Source organism: Zonotrichia albicollis, chromosome 13, assembly GCF_047830755.1.
Source record: "Zonotrichia albicollis isolate bZonAlb1 chromosome 13, bZonAlb1.hap1, whole genome shotgun sequence".
In the NCBI taxonomy this organism is placed as follows: domain Eukaryota; kingdom Metazoa; phylum Chordata; class Aves; order Passeriformes; family Passerellidae; genus Zonotrichia; species Zonotrichia albicollis.
Genome location: NC_133831.1, coordinates 8,226,374 through 8,240,427, shown reverse-complemented (window position 1 = coordinate 8,240,427; position 14,054 = coordinate 8,226,374). Strand labels below are relative to the sequence as shown.

General features: G+C 50.9%; 1 protein-coding gene across 4 annotated transcripts in view; it reads left to right on the top strand.

The window, feature by feature from the left end:
• WDR59 (WD repeat domain 59) overlaps window positions 1-10,178 on the top strand; it is a 48,117-nt gene extending 37,939 nt beyond the window's left edge. For all 4 annotated transcript variants that reach the window (XM_005490761.4, XM_005490760.4, XM_074550971.1 and 1 more), the window contains 8 exons: window positions 57-190; window positions 1,585-1,666; window positions 3,510-3,622; window positions 4,635-4,782; window positions 4,875-4,947; window positions 5,979-6,105; window positions 6,527-6,669; window positions 8,510-10,178. In XM_005490761.4, coding sequence (XP_005490818.1) covers window positions 57-190; window positions 1,585-1,666; window positions 3,510-3,622; window positions 4,635-4,782; window positions 4,875-4,947; window positions 5,979-6,105; window positions 6,527-6,669; window positions 8,510-8,745 — 1,056 coding nt within the window. In that variant the 3' untranslated portion in view covers window positions 8,746-10,178. The remainder of the gene's footprint in view (window positions 1-56; window positions 191-1,584; window positions 1,667-3,509; window positions 3,623-4,634; window positions 4,783-4,874; window positions 4,948-5,978; window positions 6,106-6,526; window positions 6,670-8,509) is intronic.
• The last annotated feature ends 3,876 nt before the right edge of the window (window positions 10,179-14,054 follow it).

Below are 14,054 nucleotides of genomic sequence, written 5' to 3'. Positions count from 1 at the left end.
GTCCCAAGCAGCCTCCTGTCCTCTTCCCCAGTAACACCTTGCCATTGGTTCTGCAGAAATCAAGGAGGTGGAAAAGCAAACGAGAGGGGACAGATGCCAACAACCGACCCATCAAAGCTGCTGGGAAAGTTATCATCCAAGATATTTCCTGTTTGCTGCCTGTCCACAAGCTGCTGGGAGAGCTCTACATGTGAGTACATGTGGGCTTCATCCTTTTCCAAATGAAAGTAGCTGTCTTTGGCATTGCTGTGCTTTTATCCTGACGTCAGTCAGCATGGATCTGTGAACATTTCTCTACCTCCTTCCTCTGTTCTTGCCTCACTGCTTTTTTTGGTATCCCCCTGCCTGTGAGAGGGCACCTGTCTCCTGTAAATCTGAAAAGTGTGAGGGAAGAAATTTGTGATGAGGTGTGGTCAGCAGAGTTTGAATCAGCATCATCACTGCAAATTTTACAGGTTCTGATTTTCACCTGCTAAAGAGAGAAATTATGAGTAGAAATTCTTTTTCAAATCTCATGTTAAATGCACAGGCTTAAAAATCTCAGTAAATGGCTGTAAAACTACTAATAGCTCATAAAACTTTTTAATTTCAGAAATATTTAATATGTTCCCACTTGGAGTCTTGGTTTTACATATCAGGTCTGTTGTGCAGGTTGTTCTCTGTTATTAGAAAGGATGGAGTTCTGTGGGCATTTTTATATTTTTGTTGGTTTTGGTGTTATGGTTTTTTTTAACAAAGAGCTTCCTTTTTCCAGACTGTCTAAATCACATGGTTACAAAACCTCTGTTCCTGAATTTTTTTTTCTTAGCTTTGGTAATACTGGCTGGTCCTTAGCAGAATTTCCAATCTATGGACATTCAGGGAAGAAGCGGATTTCCTTTATGAGGAAAGAAAAAGAGGAAAAAAACCCTTCTTTCTCTCCCTTTCTATGTTATTAAAAAGAATGTTCTTTAAAAAAACCTGTTGGACCTTTCTTCTTGGGACATGTTGTGTAAACAGCCTGACCCTTTTCCATGTACTGTAAAAATCTCAAGCAGTTGAAGTGTTGGGAAGATTCCTGATGACAGGCAGAAAAGCACACGTGGGCTTCCTCAGCCCACCTTGCCAGGCTGTCAAGGCTTCACACAGTGGGTGTGTTATCCCCCAGCAGGCCTGGTTCTTCCCAGGATGCCCCTGTCTCCCTGTGAGTCAGACAAAACAGACTGATGGATTGAATGGGAGCAGGTCCATGTAGCCAATGGCACCAGCTTTTAGGGACAGGAATGATTCTGGACTTCATGATGCCTCAGCAGAAGTTTGGTCTGATATCCTCTTGGAAATGGTGTTGCTTAGAATCAATCCCAGTAGTATGGAGCTGGACTTGATGTGTGGTGTATTAGCAAAAATGAATATTGGGCAGAGGATGGTAGTGATCCCTAAATAACAGGGGATGGGATGGGAACCTGGCCATGCAAAGAGGCTTGTATTGATTGGGAGGTCTGGGCTGCCCACTGCTGCCAGAGCCATGTTCCCCTTTCCCCCCATTCCTCCCCACCTTTGTAGGTAATGTGCCAATCAGAGCTGAGTTTCCTCCTTCCCTTTCAGACTGAATGTGAATAACATCCAGGAGACTTGCCAGAAGAATGCAGCCTCAGCCCTGGCCGTGGGCCGGAGGGATCTCGTGCAGGTATGCCATGGAATCCCCCCTGTTCCTCAGCATGCTGTGCCACCCTCCAATGGCTTGTGCTGTCACCAGCACCCAAAGGCCACTGGGCTTCAGCAGCTCTGTCAGGAACTCCCTGGCTGGTGAACGTGGCCTGTGGAAAGGCCACCAAGGTGGTCCCCACCTCTCTGACTCTGAGCATTAAGAGATTCCTTCTCAGGACTGCACACAGATTCTTTTATGCCCTTTGCCATACTGAGTGAAACACATTTTTCAGGGAATTCTTGTAGGCAAAGTGAGGAATGCAGCCTGCTTTTGAGTCATCAAATGGAGTAACTGTGCACAGAGTTGCCTAGCTGCTGTCAGCATTTTGATCCGTAATTTTTTTTGTACTTATGTAATTGTTCCCATTGTTTGGCATTCTGCTGGCACTGGGTACTAACTGCAGCTATCTTCTCCCAAGAGAGCTTGGGCCCAGGGGCCCCACAATGAGGCTGGCTATTTGCCTTCAGCTGAAAATAGGAGAAAAATGGCTGTTGTGACCCATGCTTGTCCCTGTGATTAGTCCATTGCAACAGGCAGAACATTTGACAGGACATGGGAACACCTGAAAGAGATGGGAGGTGGCAGTGCCACAGGGGCTGTGCACATCTCCTCAGCATTTGGCTCTTCTAGAGCTGGATAAGCAACATGCACAGGCTTACCTGATCTGAGCAGAAGCTGACTCAGGCTGTTGTCTTGCTCCTTGGTGGGTTCTGCAACACCAGCAGAGAGAAAGTAGGTCTGGTTCCCCCTTGTCTGTTCTTCCTCTTGCAGTCTGGTTTGTCCACATTGGACCAGAGTTTGGGTGGAGTAACTTCAGCAAGATTTCTCGGAGATAACTCTGTTTCTTGCTTGGTTTTCCCTGTCCCCTGTAACTCCAGCCTGAAGTGCAGCTCACAGCAGACATTCAGGCTTGACTTGCAAGTCACAGGTTTGATGTGCTCTGTAGCAGTGTAGGAAGTGCCATCCTTCCTGTTTGCTTTCTGTGCACTCTCTTACTCAGTCCAGTCCTTGTTTCCGTTTCTCTTCTGTTGCTCTCTCTGATTTCATGGAGAGCAGCTTTGGGACTTTTTCTGGCTGTTTTTTTGTACTTGGTGCATGTGTTTTTTCTTTATTGTCTACATTGTCAGATCTCTGATTTCTGCTGTCTTTTTAGCACCATGCTCTTTTTTCTTTCCTGCTTTATTTTTCATGCCAAACTAGGAGCTTTCCTTTTCCCTGGAATATCATGACTGTCCCATGTTTAAAGGCATAGCAGAAAAAAGAAAAGTCTTAGATCAGTGGTATAGAGACTGACAAGATGGAACTGTTTTCAAAGTAGAGGATGATAAATAATGGAGAAATTTCATGTGAAGTGGTTAAACTTCTGAAAGAGAAAAAGCAAACTGTCCTGTCTGTGCCAGGCTGCATTAGGAGAATGGCACTCAGTGATCCCACTAATGACAGAGTACTTCTCATGCAAATAATGATTTACCAGTAAACTTTCTGCCACCAGACATCTCTGAACCCAAGAACTGTATCAAATCTAAACCCTTTTGAGCCTAGTGACTATAAAATGCCCTAATAGACTACAGACTGTTCTGCTTTTGCATTTAACCCAAACACAAATTGAGTAGGACAGAGAAAGCTTTGGTTTTGTGTTATTCTCTGCGTTATTCGTGACACAGAGACCGAAACTGTTCCCTGCTGTCAGGGAAAAAAAAAAACCAAACAGACAAGCTCCATTATTATCTGTCTGTCTGTGTGTGAATTTGTGCACACCTATGCCCTGGGAGTGTGGTTAATCCTAATTGTAGCTTTGCTGCTTTTCCTTCCTGTCTGCCAGGTTTGGTCACTGGCCATGGTAGCCACTGATCTCTGTCTTGGACCGAAGTCTGACCCAGATTTAGAGATACCTTGGGCACAACATCCATTTGGACGTCAATTACTGGAGTCCTTGTACGTGTCTGAGTGCTGGGGAGGGCTTGGGGAATGGTTGGAAGGAGAGCCCTCCGTAACTATCTATGTCTAAGGGGTCATTTCAGGTTTGGGGTAGTGCCACAGCAAGGATTTTTTTTCCCATCTCAAGCCTGTGATGCATCAGAAAGGGAAACTCCACATGTGTTTCTGGCACACAGGAGACAGCTCTTGACCTTCCACCTATCACTCAGGTCTTCCTTGGCCAGCATTGAGCAATAGGCCAGACACAGGTGGAGCTCTGCTTTCCATGCCCACAATGCTTGACTTGGAGATTTGGGTTTCCTGCTCCCCAATGAACAAGCCTGTTGGTGCAGCACCTTTTTTCACCTTCTGATTTCCTGTTAGCTTTACTGGGAAGTGTTCCAGTGACCACAAAGCCAAGTGTTAGCTACAAATGTTTTCCATGTGAATCTGCTCAGGAGTTACATAATCCATGACTGATACTATTTGTTGATCCATGCTATTTGGAAGTGCAGGATTTGTGTGCTGTGCTTTCCATGCTGTTGCTTTGCTGAGCTCTCTCCTGCTGCATGGCAGAAGTGGGAGCACAGCACAGGTTGTTCTTTATCACTCTCAGCCTTCAGAGCAAACTGGAAACTTCCTAGCCTTCTAGAAAGCCTGCAGCAGCCTTTTGCCTTGTGACCCAGGTGCAGGACACTTGTACCCAGAGGCCTTTGTCAAAAAGATGTTGTGGCTGGGAGTGAGTCTAATGGCTCCAGCACTGCATCAGAGCCCAAGTACTGCTGAATTCCCAGAGCTCCCATCTTTCTCTCACCAGTTAGGTGTGAGTGCTTTCAGAAGGAGAACTTGGCTCCTCAAAGGTGTGACAGAAAAGCCAACCCAGTCCCCAGTCCCTCAGTGCACATCTCCTGTGGGCAGTGATGACACCCAAACCCATGTGTGCAACAGGCTTGAAGTTAGCTGCCCTGGAGTCTCAATGGTTTTGCCACTGAATTTTGCCCAGTCTCACACTGTCTTTTTTATTTCCCAGGCTGGCTCATTACTCACAGCTCCATGATGTCCAGACCCTGGCCATGCTCTGCAGTGTGTTTGAAGCCCAGTCCAGGCTCCAGGGGTGCCCCAACTCTTGTGTCCCCTTTCCTCAGCGTGCCTCCAACCTGGCCTCCCACAGCCGATATGTACGATCACCATTTCTTTCCCATTTGTCTTGGATATCTTTGAACATCTCTCACATAGATGACATGATTTATTCTCCTTTCCCCCTCAACAGCCCAGCTTTACTTCCTCTGGCTCCTGTTCCAGCATGTCAGATCCTGGGATTGGCACTGGAGGCTGGAGCATAGGTATGAGACCTGGCTAGTAAATAAAGGAACCCTTCCAGCCAAGGTTTTAGATGGCTCCTGTGGTGGGGAAAAGAGGGAGTTAGTACTGGTTGTGACTGCAGATGTGCTCTGCCAGAGCAGCTCTGTGGGGTTTGGCCAGGATGGTGTGACTCCATGGCTGGAAGTGAGCTGGCCTTGCAGTATCTGTGTTGACGCTCCTGCAGTCCTGCACCTTCTGACTTCAGTAGGTACTTCATTCAGTGAGTATCAAAAATGGCCCCAAAATGTCATCAGCTGGCTAATTCCACAGCATTTGGGGTAAAAGCAGTGCTGGGCTTTCTTCTCTCACTGGAAGAAATGCAGCAGTGGGAAAGACTGGGTTCTTGGTGCTCTGAATATCCACAGAGATTTTTCACTGTGACAAAGGGGGGCTCTGGTGTCAGAGTTGAAACTTTTGGCAGATTCCTAGTGATACACTCGGCCTGGGGCAGCATCAGCCCTGTTGGTACCACAGCTGTAACTTTTCAGTGTGATATCAAGACATGTGTGACATGGGGAAGAGGAGAGGATGGGGGCTAGGGAAGTGGAGAATCTTTTGTAGCAGTTATTAGCAGTCATCTCCCTGCCCCCAGGGCTGTACCTTGCATGCAAAGGCCCCTTTACGTAACAGCAGTCCTGGTGATGAGAGTCCTCCCTGTCTAGGAAAGAGGAACCCAGGTCCGCCCAGGAAAATGTTCCCAAGCAAACTCCATGGGATTGATTGCCTGGTTACTTTTTGTCTAAAGCAGAGGGCAAAAGGGATTCCTCCACATCAGATTTCTCTGCCTGGTGATGCCCATGAAGTCCTTTCACCAAGAGTGCAGCAGAAGCACTTGGCAAGCAGAGACTGGCACATAGGTCTCGGAGGCGGGGCAGTGTTTGCTGGAATGCAGAGGGTGGTAGGACAGAGATAGGACTGAAACACAGGGAGTGCAAACCTGTGGTCTTTCATGTCCCTTTCTGATTGCAGTTTTGAGGGGGGAGATGCACTCACAGCCTCTTGGTGTTTGCAGCAAACAAAGACACAGAGCAGACCTCCACTCCCTGGTGCGAGTCTTCTCCAGACGACTTCCGCTATGGAAACCTAACGTATCCTGATCCTCGGGAGAGGGAGAAGGACCAGCATGAGAAAAACAAAAGGTAGGTTATCACAGGCCTTGGAGGTACTCAGAGATGCCTTACTTGGGTCTCAATCATGTAGAACTCCATGGCCAGGTCTCTTGGTGCTGTGCAGTACCACATCTGCCCCTAGACCTTGTCATTCACACAATTACTTGAGGAAGCTTCATCCTGCAGATCACTGCTGCTGGGATTACGCATGATGGATCCCTAAGAGGCCGTGGTGGGGGTCCCAAAGGACAGTCCATCCATGGAGTGTGCACCCTGGAGTGTAGAACAAATCAAGGCCAGAGCAGTTTGTGTTCAGCAATGTTTCAGCAACCCGTGGGAAGTGCTCTGCTGCATTTCCAGCAATGTGAGCTGGTTGCATAGCCATTGCAGGAAAGAGGATTGCAACCCAAGTCTGAGAGTCAACCAGTTACAAGCCTGTTTGTTCCTCTAGGCTGCTGGATCCTGCCAACACTCAGCAATTTGATGACTTTAAGAAGTGCTATGGAGAAATCCTTTATCGCTGGGGCCTGCGAGAGAAGCGGGCTGAGGTCCTGAAGTTTGTCTCGTGTCCTCCTGATCCCCACAAGGGAATTGGTGAGTGTCAGGTCCAGTTGTTCAGGCAGAGCCACAGCTCTGCCTGGGGAGCTTAGGAACGTGCAATCTGCAGGGCAGGATGTGTCGTGAATGAGTGGACAGAGTTTATCAGAGATCCACCCAAGCGAGTCACAAGGGTTTAAAGTGGTTATATAGGTGTAATTGAACCTTGGTACAAATTGTTCCACAGAATTAATGATGGCAAACCAATTATTTAATATGAATAAAATATGAAGTGTTTATTTAAATTGATGAATATCATGATAATAATTTGATTAAAAAGGCCTTAATCAGAGTTATTTACCACGCAGTATAGAAAATTAAAACTAGAAATGCAATGCTGGTTATTAAATAAATAGTATCAAAGTTAGCTTAAGAATTATCAGGTAGACACTGATGTCCATCCATAGCAATGACCATGGGCAAATCTCTCTCACTCAGCTTTGTGGAGTGACCTTGAGGGGTGTCCCCACCCAAGGTAAGGATCTTCACACACACCTAAGGGAGGTGTGTTAAAATTTTTCACCATTTAAAAATGGAACTGGTCTTTATGGTATGGAGTGATTGACTGTCAGTCACACAATTTTAGATAAAATGTTGTCCTGCCTGCTCAACAGAACATGCTTTATTTTTGAGTAAGATGCTGTCAGCTCTTTGGTTTCTTCTTCTGTAAACATCTGCCTCTCCCTTCCCTGCCAGGGTTTTCACATCCCTGTTGAGGCCAGCATTTGCCTTACCTATCCATGTGATGGGTATAATTTGGAGTAGTGTGATCAAGCTGATTTCAGCATTCTTCAACACTAAGAACAGCAGCCCCTCTCCCCACTGAATCCATCACTGATACTGATAGATAGCGTGCAAGTAAGGCAGAATCCAAGCTGGTTTATTCCTGCTTAGGCAGAGCATCCTGCTACAGCTACATGGATGAAATGTCCATTGGTTACTGAAATGTCACAGCAAATGTGGCATTTAACCTCTGACAGAAGCCAGCTCTGCCAGTAAATGGGTTTGACTTCTTCACAGTGCTGGGTGGAGGTGAGGCTTGCAGGTGTTGGTTCAAGGGCTTTGTAAACTGTAACATCTCTCCAGGAAAGCTGGAAAATTCTCATACTGCCATGCCAGCAATGCTCAGCTCTGTGCTGATGAATGTCCTTTATTCCCTCTGAGATGCTCTGTCTTCATCTCTGATCCTTGACTGAAGTGTCCTTATGCGAAAATTGCAAGATCTCTAACTAGGTGAGCTAGCCAACAAATAGGTAAAGAGAACTTTCCTCCCAAAATACTTTCAGCAGTGTAGATGCCCAGGTTAAGGACAGCTGCCAAATTGTCTTCTTCGCAGACCTATAAAAACAGATGTGCTTGACCTGGGGGGAGAAAAACAGGTGAAGGATGCCAGAGAAACAGCAGTAGTCTCACTTTGTCACCCAAGACAACTTCTGGGGAATAACTGGAGTGAAAACAGGGGAACTGCCTTTGCCTCCTCCATGGCTGACAGTCTGATGCAGGAGCATCAGGTGGGCTCTCTGATGAGAAATGGAGGCTGTTCTTGCTTGCTTGGTGACACTTTCTAGTGGTAAGAGGTGGATGAGACCAGCAGGAACCTTCACGAGTCAGTGTCTCCAAGGCTGGAAATCCAGCTGTAGCCATCAGGGGAACTGGTGGGCCAGTCAGTGCCTCAGTGCTCCACTTGCCCATTCCTTTGATCGCGTGTGGAGAACAAACCAAGATCTCTGAACAACCTCCCGTGCTGGTGGAGCTTTGAGCAGTGTGAGGGGCTGTTTGCAGGGCTGTGTCCGTGATTCCAGCACTGACTGTCCCCCTCTCTCTGTGTTCCTGGCAGAGTTTGGCGTGTACTGCAGCCACTGCCGCAGCGAGGTGCGCGGCACACAGTGCGCCGTCTGCAAGGGCTTCACCTTCCAGTGCGCCATCTGCCACGTGGCCGTGCGCGGCTCCTCCAACTTCTGCCTCACCTGCGGCCACGGCGGCCACACCAGCCACATGATGGAGTGGTTCCGCACGCAGGAGGTCTGTCCCACGGGCTGTGGCTGCCACTGCCTGCTCGAGAGCACCTTCTGAGCAGCGAGGACAGCGGGCACTGAATGAATATTCGATTCCCAAGCCATGCTGAGCCAGCTCTGCTCCGCTCTGTCTGGAGGAGGTTGCTGCAAGGAGCTGGAGCAGGACGTCCTGGCAGTGTGCTGTGGTGATGTTTACAAGTGCTTCCATTACTCCTGCGTTTCCCAGGTTGCTTTCAGACCAGTTTGACCAAATTCCCTGTGTCCATTGCTGGCAATGGATGCCAGACCAGAAAAATTGCTCTCTCCCGCAGAAGGGTGTATGAATATTCCTTAGTTTGGGATGAAGAGGTTTTTGAAAGCTCCCCTGGAAGGGGCCCACCTGGCAGAGCCAAATTCGCTTCAGCAATGTAGAGTCTTTACCAGGTGCCTCCTTACATGGGCTCAAACTGAGCAAAAGTTTTACACACTTAAAGCAGAAATAATTCTGAAGCAACAGTAAGCTCTGAAGGTGAGTTGTAAGTGGCGCTTGAAGAGGAAATAGTCCATGGAACTGTGCTCAGAGTTTCCCTGGAAGCAGCAGGGTCCTTATTTTGAATGGCTGTTTACATCGTTTTGATTTCCTCACAGAGCAAGGAAAGGAAATGGCATTTTTCAGGATTACATTTTAAATAATTTCTGCTCACTAGTCAGTACCTGTGAAAAGCCCAGACAAGCACCCAAGGTCCCTGGGATTAGTTGCTTCCAGCAGTTTTAGAACTGTTAGGCTTTAAGGTGTCTCCATTTCCTGCTCTGACCAGGTGATAAAATGCACTTTAACTTGTCCCTGTCTTGGTGGTGACACTTCCTGGTCACTGGAAAAGGCATCTGGCTTTTGAGTTTCAGATCCACACTGTCTTGTAGATGTGGTGTTTTAGAAAACCTTTGCTCCTTCACTGAGAGCACACAAGAGGACACTTACTCAATACAGCTCCTTCTGGCTGTTCTTTCTGAGCACTATGGGGAAAATTAGGGTCAATTTGAGATTTGCTGCTGCTGGAGTGATGAGGCTCTTCAACAGGGAGGCAGCAGTTTCTAGGGAAAAAGGGGGTTTGGAAGAATGGTGGAATCCATGGAGGCAGTAGGTTGAACTGTGGAGCATCAACTGGAGAATGTACTGATGGATCTGTCTGTTTGGGGCTGTGCCTGCAGGGCACTCCCAGTGCAGGGATGCTGCTGTGCAGTGTGTGCACACCTGGAATGTGCAGCCTGTGCCTCTCCAGAGCTGGCTGCAGCCTGAGCTTTGGATTTGGGTTAATGTGTGCCAGGGATGAGCCAGCTGGATCTACCCCCACCTGTACTGGCACTGATCCCTTCTCCCACGCTTGCCTGCTGAGTGGGGCCACGTGCCATTGCCCTTCCCAACCCCTGTGCTAGCTCAGGCAGTGGGATCCTGCTGTGGAAAAAGCAGATGATGTATCTTAAAGAATTAAAACATTAAAGATATTTTTTTAAGTGCTGTTCTGATAGAATGTGGTGTTGTTCTGATGGCTCTCTCTCTTGGGGAGCCCCCAACAGCTCTCCCTCCCAGTGGATGGTGAGTGTTGCACCCATGGCCCTCTCGCTGCACCCCAAAGCAGGGGGCTCGGTTAGCAGAGTCCCCCAAGAGCTGCGGCACTGCCGGCTCCCCCAGCCCCGCTGGGACAGTGTGCTGGCACCTGCCACACAGCCTGGGAACTGCCCGCGGTTGTGAGGCTCCTCTTGGGAAAGCGAAGCCGGGCGGCGTCTGAGCTGCCGGCAAGCGCAAGCCCACATCCTGCAGTTCGGGGAGGCCCTGGGCAGCGTCTGCCCCCCAGGAAAGCGGGCGGGGGCAGCGGGGTCCGGCCGGCGCCGCCGCAGCCCCGGGGCCGGGGAGCGCTGCCGCCCTCCGCCTCCCTCCGTGACTGCCATTCAGCCGGGAAGTATTCTCATTTCCATGCTCGAGTGCTCCTGTAGCTTGGAAGGGAAAGGAGATTTGTTATTTAAAGGTGACGGACCGACAAATCGTGGTATTTAGTGTGTTATTACAGTCCATTACGGTCCATCTCCGTAGTATGTGAATGCCCCCGAGGCGGAGCACGCCGGCACTTCAGAGGAAGGCGGAAAAGCCCTTGCCTGGTGTTTGTGTAGCCCTGCACAGGTAGGTGGAATCCTTCCCAGATGCTGCCGGGTTTTCTCTCACACCCTGCAGAATGTCTGGTGGTTCCTTTGCGAGCAGCCCCACTGCATGTAGAAGTGACTATTGCAAGGAAACACAGCTGGCTTATTCTGCCTCCCTGGAGCCGGTTGGAGAGAGAAACGTTGTCTTTGCCGTGCAGGGCAGCCGTAAACGGTGTCCCCCCCCCCCAGCCCCTTCTGTGCTGCCCACCCCCGACTGTCTGTCTCCACGCCCACCTGCCCTTTGCAATAACTTGGTGCCAAGTGCAGAGAGTTCCCCAGTGAGGCCAAACCTCGCTCTGAATTGCAGCCTTAGAGAAGGGAGGGGAGCAGGGACTGCTCAGGCAGTGAGTGTGGGCCAGAGCATGCACCAGACCAGCTCTGGGATGCTGCCATGGGCAAACCAGGTGAATTGATAGAGCCCTCAGCTGATGCACAGTGCTCAGCCGTGCTGCAGGGCAGGGGATGACCCATCCATGGTTTCTGCTGGAGCAGGAGCAAGGGGGCATTGGATTAAACCAGCTGCTCTGCACGAGGAGTGCTCTGTGCACTGTGTGGGAGGGGTGCCAAACCACTTCCCTCAGGGCATCCCTGGTGCCACAGCTGTGCCAGGGCTCCAGCAGTGACTGGACACTGCCAAGGAGGGGAACTCCATCCCGTCCCTGGCCAGCTCCATCCAGACAGCCCAGCAGCAGCACCCTGCAGAGATGCCCACGCACCCCACCCCTGCTCTGGCGCCCATCCCAGGCTGTGCAGAGGAGGATGCTGAGGGTGGAAGACCTCAGGTCTGACCCTGAAAACAGCTGCTTGCCAAAACTTGCTTCAGCTGCCTGCCAAGTGCATCCCAGAAGCTGTTACCTGTGTATCCATGAGCTTTCCCAAGGACGACGCTGGAAGAGGGAGAGGGCTCCCACGACAACCCACGCTGTGCCCTAAAGGCCACTGTCAGCATTTTAAACCCTATTTGTTTTCCTACTGAGGGTGTAACAAGTGTGGTGTGCCTTCCCTATCCCCACTGAGGCTTTCCATGTGTGGAGAAGGAAGTTAAATCCCTGATGATCGAGTTTGGCAGAGAAACAGGGAGTGTTTAGCAGAGAGAGAAAACCTTTCCCATGGATGCGATACCAAGCAGTCTGTACTGGCCTCCTCCTCATTGGCAGCCACAGCTCCATTATCCCAGCATCAGCCCCTCCAGCACTGCAGGGCCTAATCCTGCCCCGAGCCCAGCAGCACATTCCTGCTGTCTCCTGTGTGCCAGCCCCAGCGTCTGTCCGTCTGTATGCTGGGGAAACCAGTTCAGGAACTGATGAGCCAAAGCCACTTGGCTGCTCTCATTCCAGCCAGCAAACCAGCTACACTTCCTGATCCTGCTCGTCCTGGGGCTGGCACGGTGCAGGGACAGGGACAGGGGTGAGCACAGCAGCAGGGACAGGCCATTGGCACAACCCTCCGCTGCCAATGTGAGCTGCTATGCTGGTGTACAGATTGTTCCCAGCACTGTCCCTGTCCCAGTGCCACCTGTGCTCAGTGCATTCCTGCTCTGCAGGTGACAGGGTGCCCTATTGTCACTGCAGAGCTGGGAACTGGCTCACCCACTGTGGGGACACCCTTGTGCCCTGCATGGGGGGACAGAGCCCCACCACAGAGCCCAGGAGGTAACTTGGGCAGATGAAGTGTCAGCTCACAAGAGCCTGACTCAAATCCCTGGGTCCTGCTGTGGCACAATTGAGGACCACAGATCTGCGAGCTTGGGAGAGGATGGCAGCAGGGACCCACAGGTCACCCAGCATTTTTGTGGGCTGGAAAAGGCTGGACCCAGCTCCGCCATGAGTGGTGATTACAGAGGGTGGCCCTTGGCAGCCTGTGGCCCCAAAACCCATGGCAGGGCTGGGCTGCACAAGCAGGAACAGCTGGTAGGGACTGCATGGTGGGGTCACAGCCAGGTGTCCCCTCTATCTCCTCCAGCACCCCACAAAGGGATAGGGGCCACTGCACCTGAGCATGCTTGGGGTCTGGGGTCCCTGGTTTGGGATTGGGAGCAGTGGCCTCCAGCTGAGAGCCCCAGCTCATTCAGATCTGCTCCCCACCTTGCCCTCATGCTCATCAAAAAATCTTCAGTGTCCATCCAGAAGCCACCCTAATGCCCAGAGAGCTGTACCAGATTGAGCTCACCTGCCACAACCAGGACCACCTTGGCCATGGAGGGAATTGGGAGAGTGTCCCACTCCAGCGCCTCGTTTGGGGTCTCCCAGCAACCTCTCAGGACTACTCTGGCCCTCCCAACCCCCAGGAATTGTTTTTGTCCTCCACCCCAAGGGGCTCCCAGTGCACCCCAGGTGCTGCAGCAGTCCCAGTCAGGAGCATGCCCACCCTTAACCCTTGTGCTCCTATCAGGGTGCAAAATCAACCTGGCCACCAAAACAGGGCTTTTCCCCCAAGCAGGAGGCAGGGCTGTGCCAGGAGCCGGGTGGGAAGGTGGAGCTGATGCTGACTGCCACAGCAGGTTTTGCATCCACCTTGATTAAAGGCCTCAGTGAGGGCCTGGCCTGCGCCCCACAGCACCCCAAGGCCGGGGGGCTGAGGTGTGTGATGGCTGACCCACCCTTACAGGTGGGGCTGGGGGGGCTCCCCATTCCTGGGATGGCAAACCCCACCTTAATCACTGGTTGCAGCCCGGTGTGGCCAGCTACACAAATTTGCTGGCACGTGGCCAGTCCCTATGGTCAAGGGTGTCACCCCAAAGCGGCCCCCCTCACTTCAGAGGGAAATCTTCCCCCCCAAAATGCATGGGAAACTCCTTTCCTGTCATTCTTTAGTAATTATTTGGCTGTGATTCTTCGGGGTATTTGGGGCTGCCTCCTGCCCCCCTGGCGAATTGCAAATTTAATTAAATTCTGAAATGTATCTTTGAACAGCTGGGAAGGGGATGTGATGCCTGGCAACAAGTGACAATGGGGTGAGTTGGCCTCTGCGTGACCCCTCTGGGTGACCCTGCTTTCCTTGGGCACTCTGAGCCAGGACTGGGTGTCCCCTGCTTTGGCCACCGAGGACCTTGGAGGGGGATTGGTAACTTGGGAAGGGTGATTCTCCCAGGGGTGCCCTATACCCCCAGCATGCCCTCACAGCCTCATCCCTGCCCCAGGGATGCCCATACTCCAGTTCCACCCCGGGTACCCCAGTTCCCTCCATAACCCA